Source organism: Rhinopithecus roxellana, chromosome 2, assembly GCF_007565055.1.
Source record: "Rhinopithecus roxellana isolate Shanxi Qingling chromosome 2, ASM756505v1, whole genome shotgun sequence".
Classification (NCBI taxonomy): domain Eukaryota; kingdom Metazoa; phylum Chordata; class Mammalia; order Primates; family Cercopithecidae; genus Rhinopithecus; species Rhinopithecus roxellana.
In genome coordinates, this window is record NC_044550.1 from 83,143,317 (window position 1) to 83,159,456 (window position 16,140).

At 38.1% G+C, this 16,140-nt stretch overlaps 1 protein-coding gene across 2 annotated transcripts in view; it reads right to left on the reverse strand.

Moving 5' to 3' along the window:
• SLC10A7 (solute carrier family 10 member 7) overlaps positions 1-16,140 on the reverse strand; it is a 261,442-nt gene that overhangs the window by 41,377 nt on the left and 203,925 nt on the right. For both annotated transcript variants that reach the window (XM_010361375.2, XM_010361368.2), the window contains exon 7: positions 9,089-9,172. In XM_010361375.2, coding sequence (XP_010359677.1) covers positions 9,089-9,172 — 84 coding nt within the window. The remainder of the gene's footprint in view (positions 1-9,088; positions 9,173-16,140) is intronic.

Below are 16,140 nucleotides of genomic sequence, written 5' to 3' on the forward strand. Positions count from 1 at the left end.
AATAAGTGTCTTCCTCTCCTACCAGCATTGCTCTCCAACAACATAAATAAATATGAATGAGGTGCAACTTGTAAGTGAAAACCACTTTAAAACCCAAGACAAATCTGTAATAATTAATCAACTGTATGAGCAATACAGATGTCCCTTGGTATCCACAGAGGATTGATTCTAGGACCTCTGTGAATACCAAATCCACTGACATTCAAACTCCTGATAAAAAAGTGTAGTGTTTGCATATAGCCTACACACACCTTCCTGTATACTTTAAATCATCTCTAGATTACTTATAATACCTAATACAACTATTTACACATGTATCATACTGTAGCAGGTTGTTATACTGTATTTTTAAAATTCTGTATTATTTTTATTGTATTGTTATTTATTGTCTTTTCCCAATTTTTTAAATCTGCAGGTGGTTGAATCCACAGATGCAGAACCCAGAAATACAAAGGGCCAACTGTAATTTGATTGAGCTAACCTAATAGTCTCTTTCTTCATTGCAAAGTACTTAGAGTCTCATAGTAGAATAGGACTCCCTCAGTATGGCAAGAAACAGGGTCTCTCAGGTCCAGAATCCTTCTAGACAAAATGTCTTTCTTCTAAACACTCCAATAAATTGATGGTGGATACCTAATCTCAATAAAGAAAAGAACTGGAAAGTTGGGAATGGATAGATGTACAAGTAAAACAGTAACTCTAGGGGAAAGCAGACTGTCTTTCAGCATTTCCAGTCTTATGTGATACTTGTCTATATTTTCTAAGTAAACCCTTTTATATCTTGCCAGGTTGCACAGAGCTTTTCCATCTTCCTCTAAAATTAAATTCACAAAGCAGCTGCTTTTGCACTATGTAGCTAGAAAGGCGTTAAAATGTTTCATAAACAAAAACTGGGTGAAGTAGTGTTGACATGCCTCAAAGATATGCTTTGGATATAAACTCCAGGAAACCTTATCTTCTCTTAGTTTAGCCACTTACACTTTTGATGCAATCATTCTGTATTTGTCAAGAATTCATGTCATTTTAAAATTCTCCAAACTTCTTTGCCTTATAGAAATCTTTAATAACCTTACAGATAACAACACTTTGCTTGAGCTAGATCAACACAACCTGATACAGATGCCTCAGAATTCTCTCTTGGGAAAAAAGAAAATCCAAGATGAGGTGGGAAAAGGCGTTCTGGTGAGGTGGCCAGTTCTATCTTCCTTCAGAATCTATACTAATTCATTTGCCCTCAGACCTCAGAGAAATGTAGGTGTTCAAAATTAAGTGACAAATCCTCATTAACCTGTTTATTTTTCCCTGTGAAGAGAGAAGGAAAAAATCTTCCACAGAAGCTTTTTTATTTTGTTGTCTCACCTTCAAAACTTTGATTTTCTTATTCTAAATTAAATAGCAGGAAAGGGTAAAGGAAAACTTAAATTTGACTCTCTGTGCTTCTAATAAACAGAGCCACATATCAATTCCTGCATGATTTCCAAGTTGGAAACCTGTAAAAATGACATGTCTTTGGTGTAGAATGTCGATTCACTGAGATAGATATAAAGTATAATATCCATCATCTTAGTTTTCTTAATTTTTTTGTTAAAGCATTTCCTAGCTTTTTGTTTCTATTCTGTCTTTACCCTATTCATAAATTGATTTTTGAGTAAGGATATAGGATAGATAATGTTTCATGTTAAGTGTCTGAATTTTAAAACATTTTTCTTTAAGGTAGTTTCAGTTTGTTTCTTCAGTTTTTATCCTCTATTGCACTAAATCCATATAGTTTCATAAAGTTTTGTTTCTACATTAATATTCTGTTGCAATATAAAGTCAGAGATATGAAATCAAATCCAATTTCTATAACACTTTTCTTATTTTTATTAAATATTGAGTAGATTCAAAAGAAAACACTTTGCAAAAAAGCATAAACAATAATAATAATAAATGGGCACAATGAACACTTATTATCTACTTCACTCTTTGAAAATTCTTCCCCTCTATTACTTCATTTCATTCTCATGAGAAAGGTCACACACTATTATTCTGCAGAGTTTACAGTTGGAAACAGACACAGAGAGCCAAGTCAACTTGCATAAAATGTTGAAAAGCTAGGGAGGTGGCTGAGTAGGACTACGACCCCTATTTCCTGAGGGAACCATGGCACAGGAGTTCAGAGTACAGACTCTGGAGCTACAGTGAGCCTGACTTTGAGTCCTGGCTCCAGTCCTTACTTTGTGATGTTGGGCAAATTCCTTACTTTCCGTGTGCCTCGTCTGTGATATAACAGTAGTTGTCTTGAGGATTAAGTAATTAAATAAATATAAAATGCTTTACAGACCGGGCCCGTCCCTGGTAAATGATCACTATTCTTATTTCCGAGTCTTAGTTTGATGATATTTCTATCCCTATTTATCAGTACACCTCACTGTTACTTTTCTCTCAAAGCAATTTTCAGGTGAAGCAATGAAAACTGTTCATATCTAATATAATGCTATAAGTGTAAAACTCTACTAGTATTAATAACACTAGCTTCAACTTTAATGGAAGACTATTTAACATGAAAGGCCCATCTCAAACTGAAACAAATCACTAATGGAAAGATCAGAGAATGCATGAATGATAATGTATAAATATGCTTTTTTATTATTAATTTATAGGGAAAAAGTAGGTTTTAGTGTGCTGCTTTAAAAAATATTCAAGTTGGTGGAAAATAAAAAGTGGTAGAATTTCTGCTTCATTGTTTATTTGTATACCACTTAAATATAATGCACAAAATAAGTATTTGTCCCAAGCACTTAGATGTATTGAAAAGGTTTGTTGGAAAAGAAGAGAAAATACTATGATGGCACAAATTTTCTTTCTTTCTAGATTGACAGAGGAACAATCTCCTAGCCATCTACAGAAAGATTAATCTTATCTCAGAGTCATAGCACCTTCAGGGTAGAAGATATAAAACACTTTGTTCTACAAATGAGGAAAGTAAGGCCTAGGAGCCGTGTGTGCAGCCAAGCAGTGAGGAAGACCAAACTACACCTCCCATCAAATCAGAGTCAGTCAACAATGATTTAAAATAAAAAGAAGTATTGTATGGGGAAACAGAAAAAAAAATTCACTCTCAGAAATATAAATCACAAGTTGAATGATACAAGCTTTTATCACCAATAAAAGATTAAGAAAAATATATTCAGTTCATACTTCCTAGTCTTTTCTTCTCTCTCTAGTTCCCATTTTCTATTTAACCAGTAATGATAAAACCTCATTTTAAAAGATGCATACAACAATCCATACAAGCGTTTATTTTCATAATTCGGCACTCCTAGTTACAGTTGTGAAAGTAGCCTGACATGCAGTGCACCTGATTCCTCTGAACTAGCACATATGTGTACTGCTAATAGGGGTCCTCAAAGATTACATCACACAGTTGAGGAGATTAAGATTAATCAGGAGATTAAACTAAGCAGACAAGGTCCCTGCTCTCATGACACTAACATTTTAGTTTAAGAGAGAAATAAAAAGCAAAACAACAAATAAACGAGGCAAAATAATGATACATACTAAGCCAAAGTTTAAACTAAATGATATGATAGTGACTGAGTTGTTATTGGGTAGCCACCAAGGAGAGGGTGGGGAAAGGTCTTTCTGAGGATGTGAAAGGTGGCAAGGTGTTTCATGCAGAAGGAATGGTCAGTGCAAAGGTCTAAGGCAGGAACAAGACTGGCATGTTTGAGAAACAGAAGCAAAGTCAGTGAGACGTGAGTACGATGGGCAAGTGGGAGAGTGTTGGGAAGGTAAAAGGGACTTGAAGATAGAGGATAAGGTAACTATCCCTTTGAAGAATAGAAAAAGGAACATTATAAGGAAGTAGGGTAGGGTTTCTGGTAGGTGTTAGATGACACGTTAAATTTGGCGTCACGAATTTAACACAAGATGAGACCAATGTGTATTGCTTTCTGAGAAGCTCAGCTCAGCTGCTCCAGTAGAAGCAGGGTTGGGCCTTCTAGTGAAGTAGGTAAAATGGAGAGGTGAAGAAGCTGAGAGCTCTGCCAGGGAGTGAGGTGAATGACAGGCCATGGAATCTGAGCAGCTCCATTGCACGCGTGGAGTAGGCAGAGTTGGCTTTAACCAGGGTTGGGGCTTTTTGAGCAAGTACATCAAAGGGAGAAAGGGTGAAGGAGCTGAGAATATTTGCCAAGGAGGGATTATAATGGCAGACTAAGGAATCAAAGCTGGGTAAGAAGGGAAGTACAGTCATGAGGATGGTGACTGAAAGGTCAGTTAATCTGGGGTCTTGGTGAAACTGAAGAATTACTGAATAGAGTATGTGAGCTTAGTAGGTGAGGACAAGTATGGTGGCTATGAAGTGGGCTGCCTGAGATTGATCATCAAGGTCCAACAGGCCTGCTGTAGCCCCGTAGCACTTTTGTGTGTATTACAAAAATCCCTTCTTTAATATACTTTATTTCCTCCTGCCAGAACAATTTTAATAATAAATATTCAAACCTGGCCGGGCGCGGTGGCTCAAGCCTGTAATCCCAGCACTTTGGGAGGCCGAGACGGGTGGATCACGAGGTCAGGAGATCAAGACCATCCTGGCTAACCCGGTGAAACCCCGTCTCTACCAAAAAAAAAATACAAAAAACTAGCCGGGCGAGGTGGCGAGCGCCTGTAGTTCCAGCTACTCGGGAGGCTGAGGCAGGAGAATGGCATGAACCCGGGAGGCGGAGCTTGCAGTGAGCTGAGATCTGGCCACTGCACTCCAGGCTGGGTGACAGAGCGAGACTCCGCCTCAGAGAAAAAAAAAAAAAAAAAATTTAAACCTATGATGCCTATAAGGTGGGCGCACTTCTTCGAAATGCAGCATTGTTGTGTACCACACAATCTATACCACTGCAAGCAAAGACGACCTTGTGAGGCTGTGACTGTAGGAGGAGGTGGCTGAGGTGACACTGCCTGCCCTGGGCAACCCTGCCTGTGGAATGCTCCCCCTTTTCCATGGTACTGGAGGACCTGAGGATCATGCAGCAGCACTTATATGATAACGTCTACTCAGACATGTGGCTCTATCGTTTATGTTAGTGTACCTGTGGGCCAATTACAGCACAGTTAGTTCATCCAAAGACTAAAGTCAAAGGAGGTGTTAGAAATATGGCTTTTCTTTAACATAAAATTTTGAAAAATTTATTTTTTCTTGAACTAGTGTCCTTAAAAAAGATATACTTTTTTTTTTTCAGATATGTTTTTCAGGTGATGACTAGGAAAGAAGTAAGTCATTGTTATTGAGTACCTACTATATACAGACCTAAAAATATTATCCTGAACAAATGGCAACCTAGGGAAAATTACTGCTAGGGGCTCCCTGAAGATAAACTCAAATTTCTCTTCAGTCAATCTTTTTATACATCTTACACCCTACTCTTGAATATGTTATTAAGTATACCTATAAATACTAACCTATGGAGACCACTACTTAGGATGAAATTACAGATTAAGTACATACATATATACTGAGAGTTACTATAAGCAAGGAGGTAGGAGAATTAAGAAGATATAGTCTCTGCTTTTAGGAAGCTCATTGATAAATTATATTATTTCTTGATAAATATTATGAATCAAGTACTATGGGAGATGTGGAATTTAATCGAGGCCAGTCTAGGTCAGAGCAGGCAGGCGTCACATTGGAGGGCACCTCTGTACCAAGTCTTCAACAATGAGTAGGAGTTTGCTGGCAATACAGTTGAAGGCATAGAGCAGTGAAGGGCCATGGTCAGGTGAAGGATGATGAGTATGCAGCATGGGAAAAGCAGAGCCCTAAGGAGAGGACTGGTGGGAAGTGGCACTGGAGAAGCAGGTTGGCCAGACTGTGAAGGGCTTTGGGGCCATGCAAGGAATTGGCAACAGGGAGGCACGGGGATGTTTTTAAGGAGAGGAATAATATGAATTGATTTGTGTTTTAGGACTACTCTGGAGGGAGTAAAGACATTAGATGGGAATTGGAAGAGACTCACAGCAGAGAGATAGGTTTAGGAGGTGCAATAATTTAGACAAGAGATGATGAAGGTGTGTCATCCTCTCCAGCAGTGTGGCCAGGGCTGCAGGGGCCAGGTGTGAAAGATTTCTGAGGCAGAAATGGTAGGATGAAGTGACTGCCTGGAGGTAAAGGAGTATGGCTGTAAGGAGAGGGAGGAGGCAAGGCTGACTGGTGGTTTCTAGATGTGGAGACAGGGTGGTGACTGTTAATTCCTAAGACCAGAATACAAGAGGAGGGGCAGGTAGATGCAAGCATATAGGTTTTCTCCTCGAAAAGAGCCATCAAAGAACTGTGGTATCTAGAACACTTAAGAGAAAACAAAAAGCTACCTATACTACCTTTTGACTACCATTATTACTTTATAATTTACTGAATACTTTGCTATTTACTACTGAGTACATGAAGAATGAGCCATCTAACAATTCATCATTCCTTCAGGATAAATGTTTTTAAATTACATACATTATATAACCCTATACATACAAAATTAAGTAACCTATACATAGATATTTTGTCTGCATGTTTTAAGCCAAGCATTTATTATTAATAGGGGAATTTCCAAGATCTACTATGAGAAGAATGCATGAGCCTTAAATTATTAGATGGAATTATTTTCAGAACAAAGAAAATATGTATGAATATAAACTAATATAATCCACAGCTTAAACTGTGTGGAGATGAGAAGTACAGGTAGATTCAGTTATACTTCTATCCAACAAAGCATATCCCTTACTGATCATAGAACTCTGGCTTGTTCATTATTTCACTCACTCTTTCAGCACATATTTGTTGGGTACCTATCGTCTGGGAATGTAATGATAAACAAAACAAATATGGCTCCAGTACTCAAGAAGCTGACAGTTGAATGGCAGAGACAAACTGTTAACAAGCAAACTAAACATAAGTATATTTTGTGAGAAGGGTCAAGAAAGAAATCAAACAAGGTGTTGCAATGAAGAATAACCAGGGAAATATCAGCTATATGGTTTAAAGAAGGCTTCATTAAAGAGTCAAATGAGAAACAGGCTGAGGTGGGAGGGTAGGCAGAAAGACACCCGAAACAGAAAGAATGAGCAGGAACTGAGAAAAGCCAGGGAGGCTGGAAGGGGGAAATGTGGCAGAGGTCAGAGAGGTAGGCAGGGATGTAACATTTATTCAGAATCTCTGTTATGTGATCAGCACTGTGGGAGAAGTATTTTTTAAGTATCATTTTATATTTAATTAAATGCTATTCTTAAAGCACTTTTAAATCCCCCATTTTATGCTAAATTTAGTCCCTTTTCTAAGTATAAAATTTTAAAAACATTAGCACATGTGTTGTGGATGCTGTGGAGCACCACCCAGATCCTTCTCTTCAGGAATCAGGTGCTTATACCCACAGCAGCAGGGAGTGTTGGGTGAGTAAAATATGTCAGTGGAGTTCCTCTTTAGGACTTGCCCACAGCCTAAGAGAGCAGACTCACCCAAGGTCACAGCCCTCATGGAGGGTAGGAGGGAAGCCAGTATCTAATGACTGGTCAGTGTAAGAGTATAAAGACCAGGTGCTCTTGCCTTAAGGTAGGACAACTCTGAGGGGTCATTCCAGCTCCAGAGTTCCCCATGGGATCTACTGAGACCTTTGCTGGGACTGCATCAGCTCCATCCTACTTTATTCACTCTATTGCTCCCAAGGGTACACCTTTGTAAACTTCCTGCCTAAAAACCTCTGTCTTTGAGTCTGTTGCCCAGAGAACCTGACCTAAGACAGCATGTAAATATTACATGTCTATGCATACATTTCTTGTCTTTTTTTTTTTTTTTTGAGACAGAGTCTAGCTCTGTTGCCCAGGCTGGAGCGCAACCTCTGCCTCCCAGGTTCAAGCGATTCTCCTGTGTCAACCTCCTGAGTAGCTGGGACGACAGGTACCCACTACCACACCCAGCTAATTGTTTTGTATCTTTTAGTAGAAACAGGGTTTCATCACATTGCCCAGGTTGGTCATGAACTCCTGACCACAGGTGATCTGCCCACCTCAGTCTTGCAAAGTGCTGGGATTATAGGTGTGAGCCACTATGCCCAGCCTATGCATACATTTTTTATATTCAATATTTCAAATACTTGTTTCCTGTTTAGTATTTGGAGGGAATTTGGAAATAATGATTATGATGATAGAAGCTACAAAGCACTTACCTGTGTTAGGTTCTATGCCAAGAACTTTACAGGCATGCATATTTCATTTAATCTTTACAACAGCCCTTTACGATAGATATTATTGTCATAATATTTAATAAATTATGAACCTGGAGCTAGGGAGATTAAATAACTCGCCCATAATAACACAGCAAATAAAAGGCAGAAATAAGTCTAGAATCTAGTTGCTCTTAATATACTGCTTTCCTAAGACTTGTTCACTTTAGTTGTGCATTAAATTCTATACTCCAATACTGTGGTATCCTATGATTTTACAGAAAACAAAAAACAAAAACCAAAAAAATCCACTTGTTTTAAAATTTGTGTGCTTATATGCTTACTACTAACTTGTTATAAGAAGTTACAATGGAATTTTTATTAGTCCAATTGAATAAGAATGACAAAGTAAACCCTAAATATTCTAAGATAAACTTTAAGAGATAATAGTATTAAACTGTTTATCAATTACATGGTCACAAACATAACTGCTGTTGGAGGAGTCTATCGCCAACCAAAGACAGATGCTTGTTCCCAACGATGGTCATAAACATGGAGACCTTATCAAAAGTTGTAGAATAAGGTTAAAGACTTGCTAGATGTTTTCAAGGTAGCTACACAGCTACAAAGAGGAGATAATAAATTTTTAAAAAATCAAGACTCTGTGTAGAAGTCCCTATATATACCTAGCAGGGGTCCCTGTATACAGCTAACTGCAAAGCAGATTAGTATTAATTTAAAAAGTAAAAAAGATGAGAATACTGTGATTGATGAAACTTCTGTTTTTAGTTTCATATTTTCATTTATCTTCTCCCTCTGAATATCCTTTCTCTCAACTGCTCTGACATTATGTAAGATTTCACAATTTGATCTGTAAAGAAAAGATCAGATAGAATTGGAGGCCTTACCTGTCCAATGATGAGAGGAACCACAACAGTCATAAAAAGCTGAGAAAAAATAGATGTGAAAGGCACAGAAGAAGATGAACCAAGCTGTAAAACAAGAAACTAGAAGTTAGAATTACTTTGAATCAGTTATCAAGCATTAGTGTTTACAAATAATGCAATAAATAGATTCTCTCAGGTGCACCAAAAATTTGGTAGCTATCTACAAAGAATAAATGGAGTTACCTCTAATTTTCTAAATTCAACACAAAAAACTGTTAAGTATTTTAAAATATAACTTTTATTGGGAGACTAAGATTGAGAAAAATATTGATTTGCAATCAACCTAAATTGCTTATTATTTTAGGAAAGTCATTCTGTGTTCATACAGTCTATAATCATATGGCATGATATTTCATCAACAATTACAGTTTATGTGATTTTTATTTCACCTGTCTGTAGACATCTAAAATAAATGTCTCATTGCCTTATCAAGATAACATTTTTATTTATGCAAATGAAATAGTTTCTAACTTTCTGACTCCTTCAAAACAAAGATAATGAATCTCAGATCCCGTAGAATTTTTTCTTACACGAGGTCTAGCAAATGGGAAATCCTGAAACATAACTTATTTTTCAACTTAAAATTTCAATATAGCTCCCCTAAATTTGTATGCTTTAACACTGTTTATAATTCCTATTTTTCTTCTTCCTAATTTTTTGATTCTTTCTTTGCTAACAATTACAATTTCAGGTTCATTAAGATGCTATTCCCTGCAGCACAAGAGTGCTTATCTACACACACAGTAACACACTCATGGAAGCCTCCATCACTAAGAATTGCTAAGTCTTCCCATGAACTTTTTAGTGTTGGTCAAAACTTCCTCTGTTTTTCAAACTTCTCTGGACAAACAATAGATGTTTTTCTCTTTCACAGGTTCATTTTGCAACCAGATTTACCAAACCATTGATAATTGGCCCTTGGAACTTACTTTTCGCCTCTCCCCTGCAGACTAAACCTAAATTTTCATATTTCCCTAAGTTTAGTTACACTTGGAAATATCGTTTGGAAAATAATTTTTGTGAAAGGACATGGAAGTAGTGATGACTGAGAGTACAGAATGTCAAATAGAAGAAATCAAACATTTAGCTACTTGAAGTCAATAGCTCTGAATGAAGTGGTGTGGGAGCAGTGTTTTCACTGATTTTTGCATGAATGGTTTACCAAAATCTCCTCTCCAATCTGACATATTATATAAAATTCTGTCCCCCAGCTTCAGCCACAGTCTGCATGCACTCAAAATGCCAAGAACATATGTCTGACCCATCACTGGCCCCTGTGTTCACTGAAAACCAGCTTCAACACTGACCACTGGCTGTTTATTTAACGCATAAAAATTGGTGGTCTCTAGCCCTTTTTCTCCACAACCAATATAAACTAAACCGAAGAGAGACAAACAGAAAAAGTGAAACTGGTAAAGAACAAACAGGATTCCTGGTGTGTTAAATGTCGCATGGCTGTTAGATGTTTCTTTTTATGCAAAACCAAAACATTAAAAGCTAATAATTAAGCTCTATTTTAAAGCAACTATGTCTCTGAAGCACAAGGTGCTTAACAAATACATTCTCTCCACAAATATTAACCCTAAGGATATTCCTGGTGCAAGGACTGATATAAAGAAAAAATATATTCTACAGAGAAATTGAGGCACTGGATGAATAGAAAAATAAACTTTAAAGAACAAGGTTTTCAAGTTCAAGAAGGTCCAGCTCAATGCTCTGTTCCTAAGTTTTACAGAACTTGGAGAGAGGTAGCAAAATTAAGCTATAATCTTCATGTAAAAGGCGACATTTCCTGCCTGAAATCGCTTCAGTGATCTCACATATCCCTGGCTCCTCTTTTTATCTCAACTTTAATTATTAGGTTTTTAAATTTTTTAAATGAATAACCATTTCAAAGCTATATTCTCTCTTTAAGCACCCCAAAATAAAGAAAAACCCATTTCAACTTGGGTTTTAAAAAATATATATTTATAATGTCTCCATCCTTCGCATACCAGACCATTGGCATATTCAATGTTTGGAAACTGCATGTTCTTAGAAGACAGTGGAACAAGGCTATGGGTTGAGGAGGTTGTCCATGATCTCTATGGTCCCTTTTCTGATCCACTTGATTGGAAACAGAGGTTACAGCAGCCTTCCTCTGAGGCTCTGTCAGATCAGAGATCAGAGCAAGCTACTCAGGGATGTAATTAACTGGGTACACGAAGCCAGACGAGGTATGGCAGGGATGCTGGGGACAAAATCCCTCAGGATGGCTCCCTTAGAAGTGGCTCTGAAAGGAAAGAAACCTCAGTACTGGAGTCTAGTTTGGCATAAGTCCTTTCTTTTGAATTGGCCACCAGATCTGTCACTGTGGTCAGTATGAAGATGCAGAGGACCCCTGGGGAAGTTTCTGATGCTATGAAGGATGCCCTGGCATCCAGAAGACAGAACAGCAAGCATCTGGCACAGCGCAGCCTGTGAGGACAGGACTAGAGAGACACAAAACCCAATAATTCTGCATGCAGAGGTGATTTTAACTAAAGCAGAAGGAAATATGCTGCTTGGGGTATTTGGTTCTTCATATTTTAATAGGGAACCTGTTGTGGTTTCTATTGTAAAGATCAGTATGTTTATGAGAAGCAGCAGTAATTTGCAGGTGAAGTTTTCAGGTTCAGAAGGTTGTATCAACCAAGTGCCCTGGGCTTCACTGAGTACCGTGGCAGATTTAAAAGTAGTATGTCTCATACTGCCAACCCATGGTTTAAGATATAGCATGTTAAGCAAACAATCCAGTCCTTGGCTAATTTCTTGCAGAAATATGTAGTACTTTAAAGGAGGAAACTCACCATTAGCTTGGTTTCTTTGTTTTACTATCCTATGCTGAGAAGAAATCATTCATGAAAATTCAGTATGTGGCAATTTAGGATCTTTGCATTCAATCATTCAAGTAGTTACTTAGTGCTTCTTGTGAGCTAGGGGCATGTTCTCGACACTGCAGATACAACAGTAGACAAAAACACAAAAACCCCTCCTGTCAAGCTGCTGCTTTTTAAAAGCTGAAGTCGGTGTGCATGCCTGTCCATCACCAAGTATACATGCACTCAATCCTGTCTCTGGAATGTTGTTTCCCCCACTTATAACTGGAAAAGTTTGAGTCTTTTTCCAAGACTCAGTTCAAACATTACTTCTTCAGGAATTCTTTCCAAAACCTCCTCCCAAAATGCTGAATTGGCCACCCTCTCTTTTGTGAACCACTGTTCTCTGTATCTGAATTGCACCTCTTGGAATCCTTGGTGGTTCTTGCTTACAAATCTATGCTCCTGAAGGTTGGGACACTATGTCATTCACATTTACAGTCCCAATGCCCAGCAGAGTGACCACGTTCTACATCTAGGGCAGTGGTTCTCAAATGTGAGCACATCAGAAACATCTGGAGGGCTTGTTAAAACACAGATTGATTTCCCCATCCTCACAGTGTCTGATTCAAAAAGCCTGGGGAGAGGGATGGGAGTTGTGGTGAGAATTTGTATTTTTAACAAGGTCCCCAGTGGTGCTGCTGCTGCTGACTTGGGGGTTCACACTTTGAGAACCACTAAGCTAGTACATAGTGAGTGTTCAACGAATGTGTGTCAATTAGTGAATGACTGTAATACGAAGGCAGAAAAAGCTTGCCAATGTTTTCATTCCATTCTTCCAACTTCACTCAGGTAAGCTGCAAAGCTCTACTTAGTTCACAGACCCAAGAAAGGATCATCAGCCAGGTCTCCCAACCAGTTGTCTTCTATAATCTCAGTAGTAACATTTATCATGCACTTCCATGTGCCAGACACTGCTTTGTTTTATTTTTAAATAATTTCAACTTTTACTTTAGATTCAAGGGGTACACGTGTAGGTTTGTTACATGGGTATATTGAGTGATGCTGAAGTTTGGGATACGGACTATCCCATCACCCAGATAGTGATCATAGTACCAGTTAGTTTTTCAAACCTTGCCCGCTTCCTCCCTCTCCACTCTATTAGTCCCTGGTGTCTCTTGTTGCCATCTTTATGTCCCTCAGTACCCAATATCCAAGCTCCCACTTGTAAGTGAGAACAATGTAGTATTTTGTTTTCAGTTACTGTGTTAATTTGCTTAGGATAATGGGCTCTAGCTGTATCCATGTTGCTGCAAAGGACATGATTTTGTTCTTTTTTATGGCTGTGTAGTATTCCATGGATGTATATGTACCACATTTTCTTTATCTAATCACCTAGGTTGATTCCATGTCTTTGCTATTTTGAATACTGCAATGATAAACATGTGAGTGTATGTATCTTTTTGATAACATGATTTATTTTCTTTTGGATATATATGCAGTAATGGGATTGCTGGGTTGAATGGTAGTTCTAACTTCTCTGAGGAATCTCCAAAACTGCTTTCCACAGACACTGAACTAATTTATATTCACACTAATAGTGCATCAGTGTTCTCTTTTTTGTGTAGTCTCTCCAGTATCTGTTGTTTTTTCACTTTTTAATAATAGCCATTCTGACTGGTGTGAGGTGGTGTCTCATTGTGGTTTTGATTTGCGTTTCTCTAATGATTAGTGATGTTGAGCTTTTTTTTAACTATATTTGTTGGCCACTTGTATGTCTTCTTTTGAGAGGCAGACACTGCTTTAAATGCTTACTGCATGTGGAATAATTTAATTCTCACAGCAACCCCTTGATGTTGGTTTTATTATTACCCTCATTTTCTTTTTTTCTTTTTTCTTTTTTTTTTCTTGGAATATATTTGGTGCTAATTAGTCTTCAATAGGACAGTATATCTTCCATGTAGGGCACAATTGAAGGTAAAAAATTCCACACATGTGAGAAACAAAAGGAGAAAAGAAGCAACATATCTTTTGGAATAAGCCGTTTGCAAACTGTCTTACTCTTCTGTTTTTCTGTCTCTGCCACGCTTCTGAGTAGGATCATAAGAGAATGAGTAGAATTTACTGAGTATTACCCTCATTTCCACAAGAGGCAACAGTGGCACAGAACAGTTAAACAACCTGGACAAGGTTACCACAGCTAGAAAGTGACAGACAGAATCTAAACCCACAAGTGTAGCTCCAAAGCCCTCACACTTAACTTGTTACACTCTACTACACATTAGTTTTAGGTAGTACAGTGTGAAACAGGGAAAGGGGACATGAGTGAAAATCAAAGCTGGACTCCTCTTTTTGTGCCTATGTGAAAGACATGGGAAGGGATGGGAGGAGGGGGATGAGGGGGAGGGGGGGGGAGGGAGGAGGGGGAGGGGAGGGAGGGGGGAGGGGGAGGGGAGGGTGGGGGGTGCTGTTTGTTTAGTGGAAGGGGTAGGGGTGAGGTTTTGGTGGGATTGTCTGTGATTTGGGGGAGGGGCTTTTGTGGGTGGGGTGAGTGGTCTGTGCTGTTTTGCTGATTTTGCTGGGGGAGGGGAGGGACAAACCACAGAACACAGAAAATGATTGGAGGGACTGGTTTCTCAACTCTCCCAAGGATGGTACATAACTAGTGCCAGGGCAGATGCATTAGGGAGAAGTTAGTTCAATACACACAATGGATGCCCTAAGGACATCAGGGCTTAATTCTCTAACTGGGCAGAGAGACACTGAGTGGAAGCAGGATTGGATGTTATCAACCCATTCAATCTAGAAACTATTTCATCTGGAAATAATCTGGGGGTCCACTTGGTAAAATAATATGGGGCAAACTAACCATACTCAGAAAGACAAATAGGTAACAATTCTTGATGAAGAGATGTTGACTGTCTGTAGAATTACAGTTATCAACCTACAGTTAGAAAACAGATGGTGCATTTTAAATCACTCCTGTAAGTGAGCTGACCTGTAAATTGTCATTAATGCACCAGTTCTTCACTTGCTGTGCTGTGTAATCAGCCTTTTATCTCCTATCAGGGAAATCCATTAGCCACAGGCATCTCCACTATTTGTGTCTCTTCCCAGCTATTAAAATATTATTGTATTAAATAATTCACCCTTGATGATTGGCCTTCACTTTCATTAGCACTACATTCAGGGAAAAATAAGAATAGATATTTACAGTAGATACTGTAGAATTATGAATGTTAACTCTCTTTTGCTAGGAAATCAGAAAGCAGCAGCTTCAGACATAGAGCAGGATTTGTTGTCTTCCTGCTTGATTTCCACCTCTCCACATCACCCACAGAGCCCAGCTCTGGGGAAGGGGAAAGGGAAGAAGGCTTGCTTACTATTGTGCCCACACACAGACACACTCATAATACCTATATCTCCTTCCTGTCACAAAGATAAACATTTAAACAGAAGAAGGAAGAGTCTCCCCAGACCCCAATCCCCTCCCTATACATCATATAGTTCAGTTTTTCTTTCATTCCTGCTGCTCCTTCTCTCACAGGGATACATGTGAACTAAACTTACATAAAATCGTCAAGTAAATGTATACCAGGTGACAGACTCAATGTTAAAAAGACTATGATTTTTATCAAAATTAAATATGGCTATTAAACAGCCATACTGATTCAGTTGCATGGATCAAGCTCAAGTTGGGTTATTGTGTGGAAAGTATACATTTAGGAGAGGAAGTTATCTTTTTTAATATTTATATTCACAGTCTTTTTCCCTCTCTGAGAAATAAAGAACAAAAGAGGCTTAGTAGATTTTATAAATATAAAAACATTATATAAAACATGGCTTCACTTTTCTTTTTGTTTATATGCTAGTTATTGTCCTTTTCTTAGTTTTATTGAGGTATAATTGACAAAAAGTGCATCTATTAAAGGTGTACAACATGATGTTTTGATATATGTATATATTGCAAAATGATTACTACAATAAAGCTATTTAACATATCCATCACCTCACATAGTTACCTTTTTGTGTATGATCTTAAGAATATTTAAGATCTAATCATTTAGCAAATTTTAAATATGCAATACATTATTATTATCTACAGTAACGATGCTGTACATTCAGTGTCCAGAACTTACTGGCTTATAACTGCAAGTCTGCATCCTCTGGCCAATT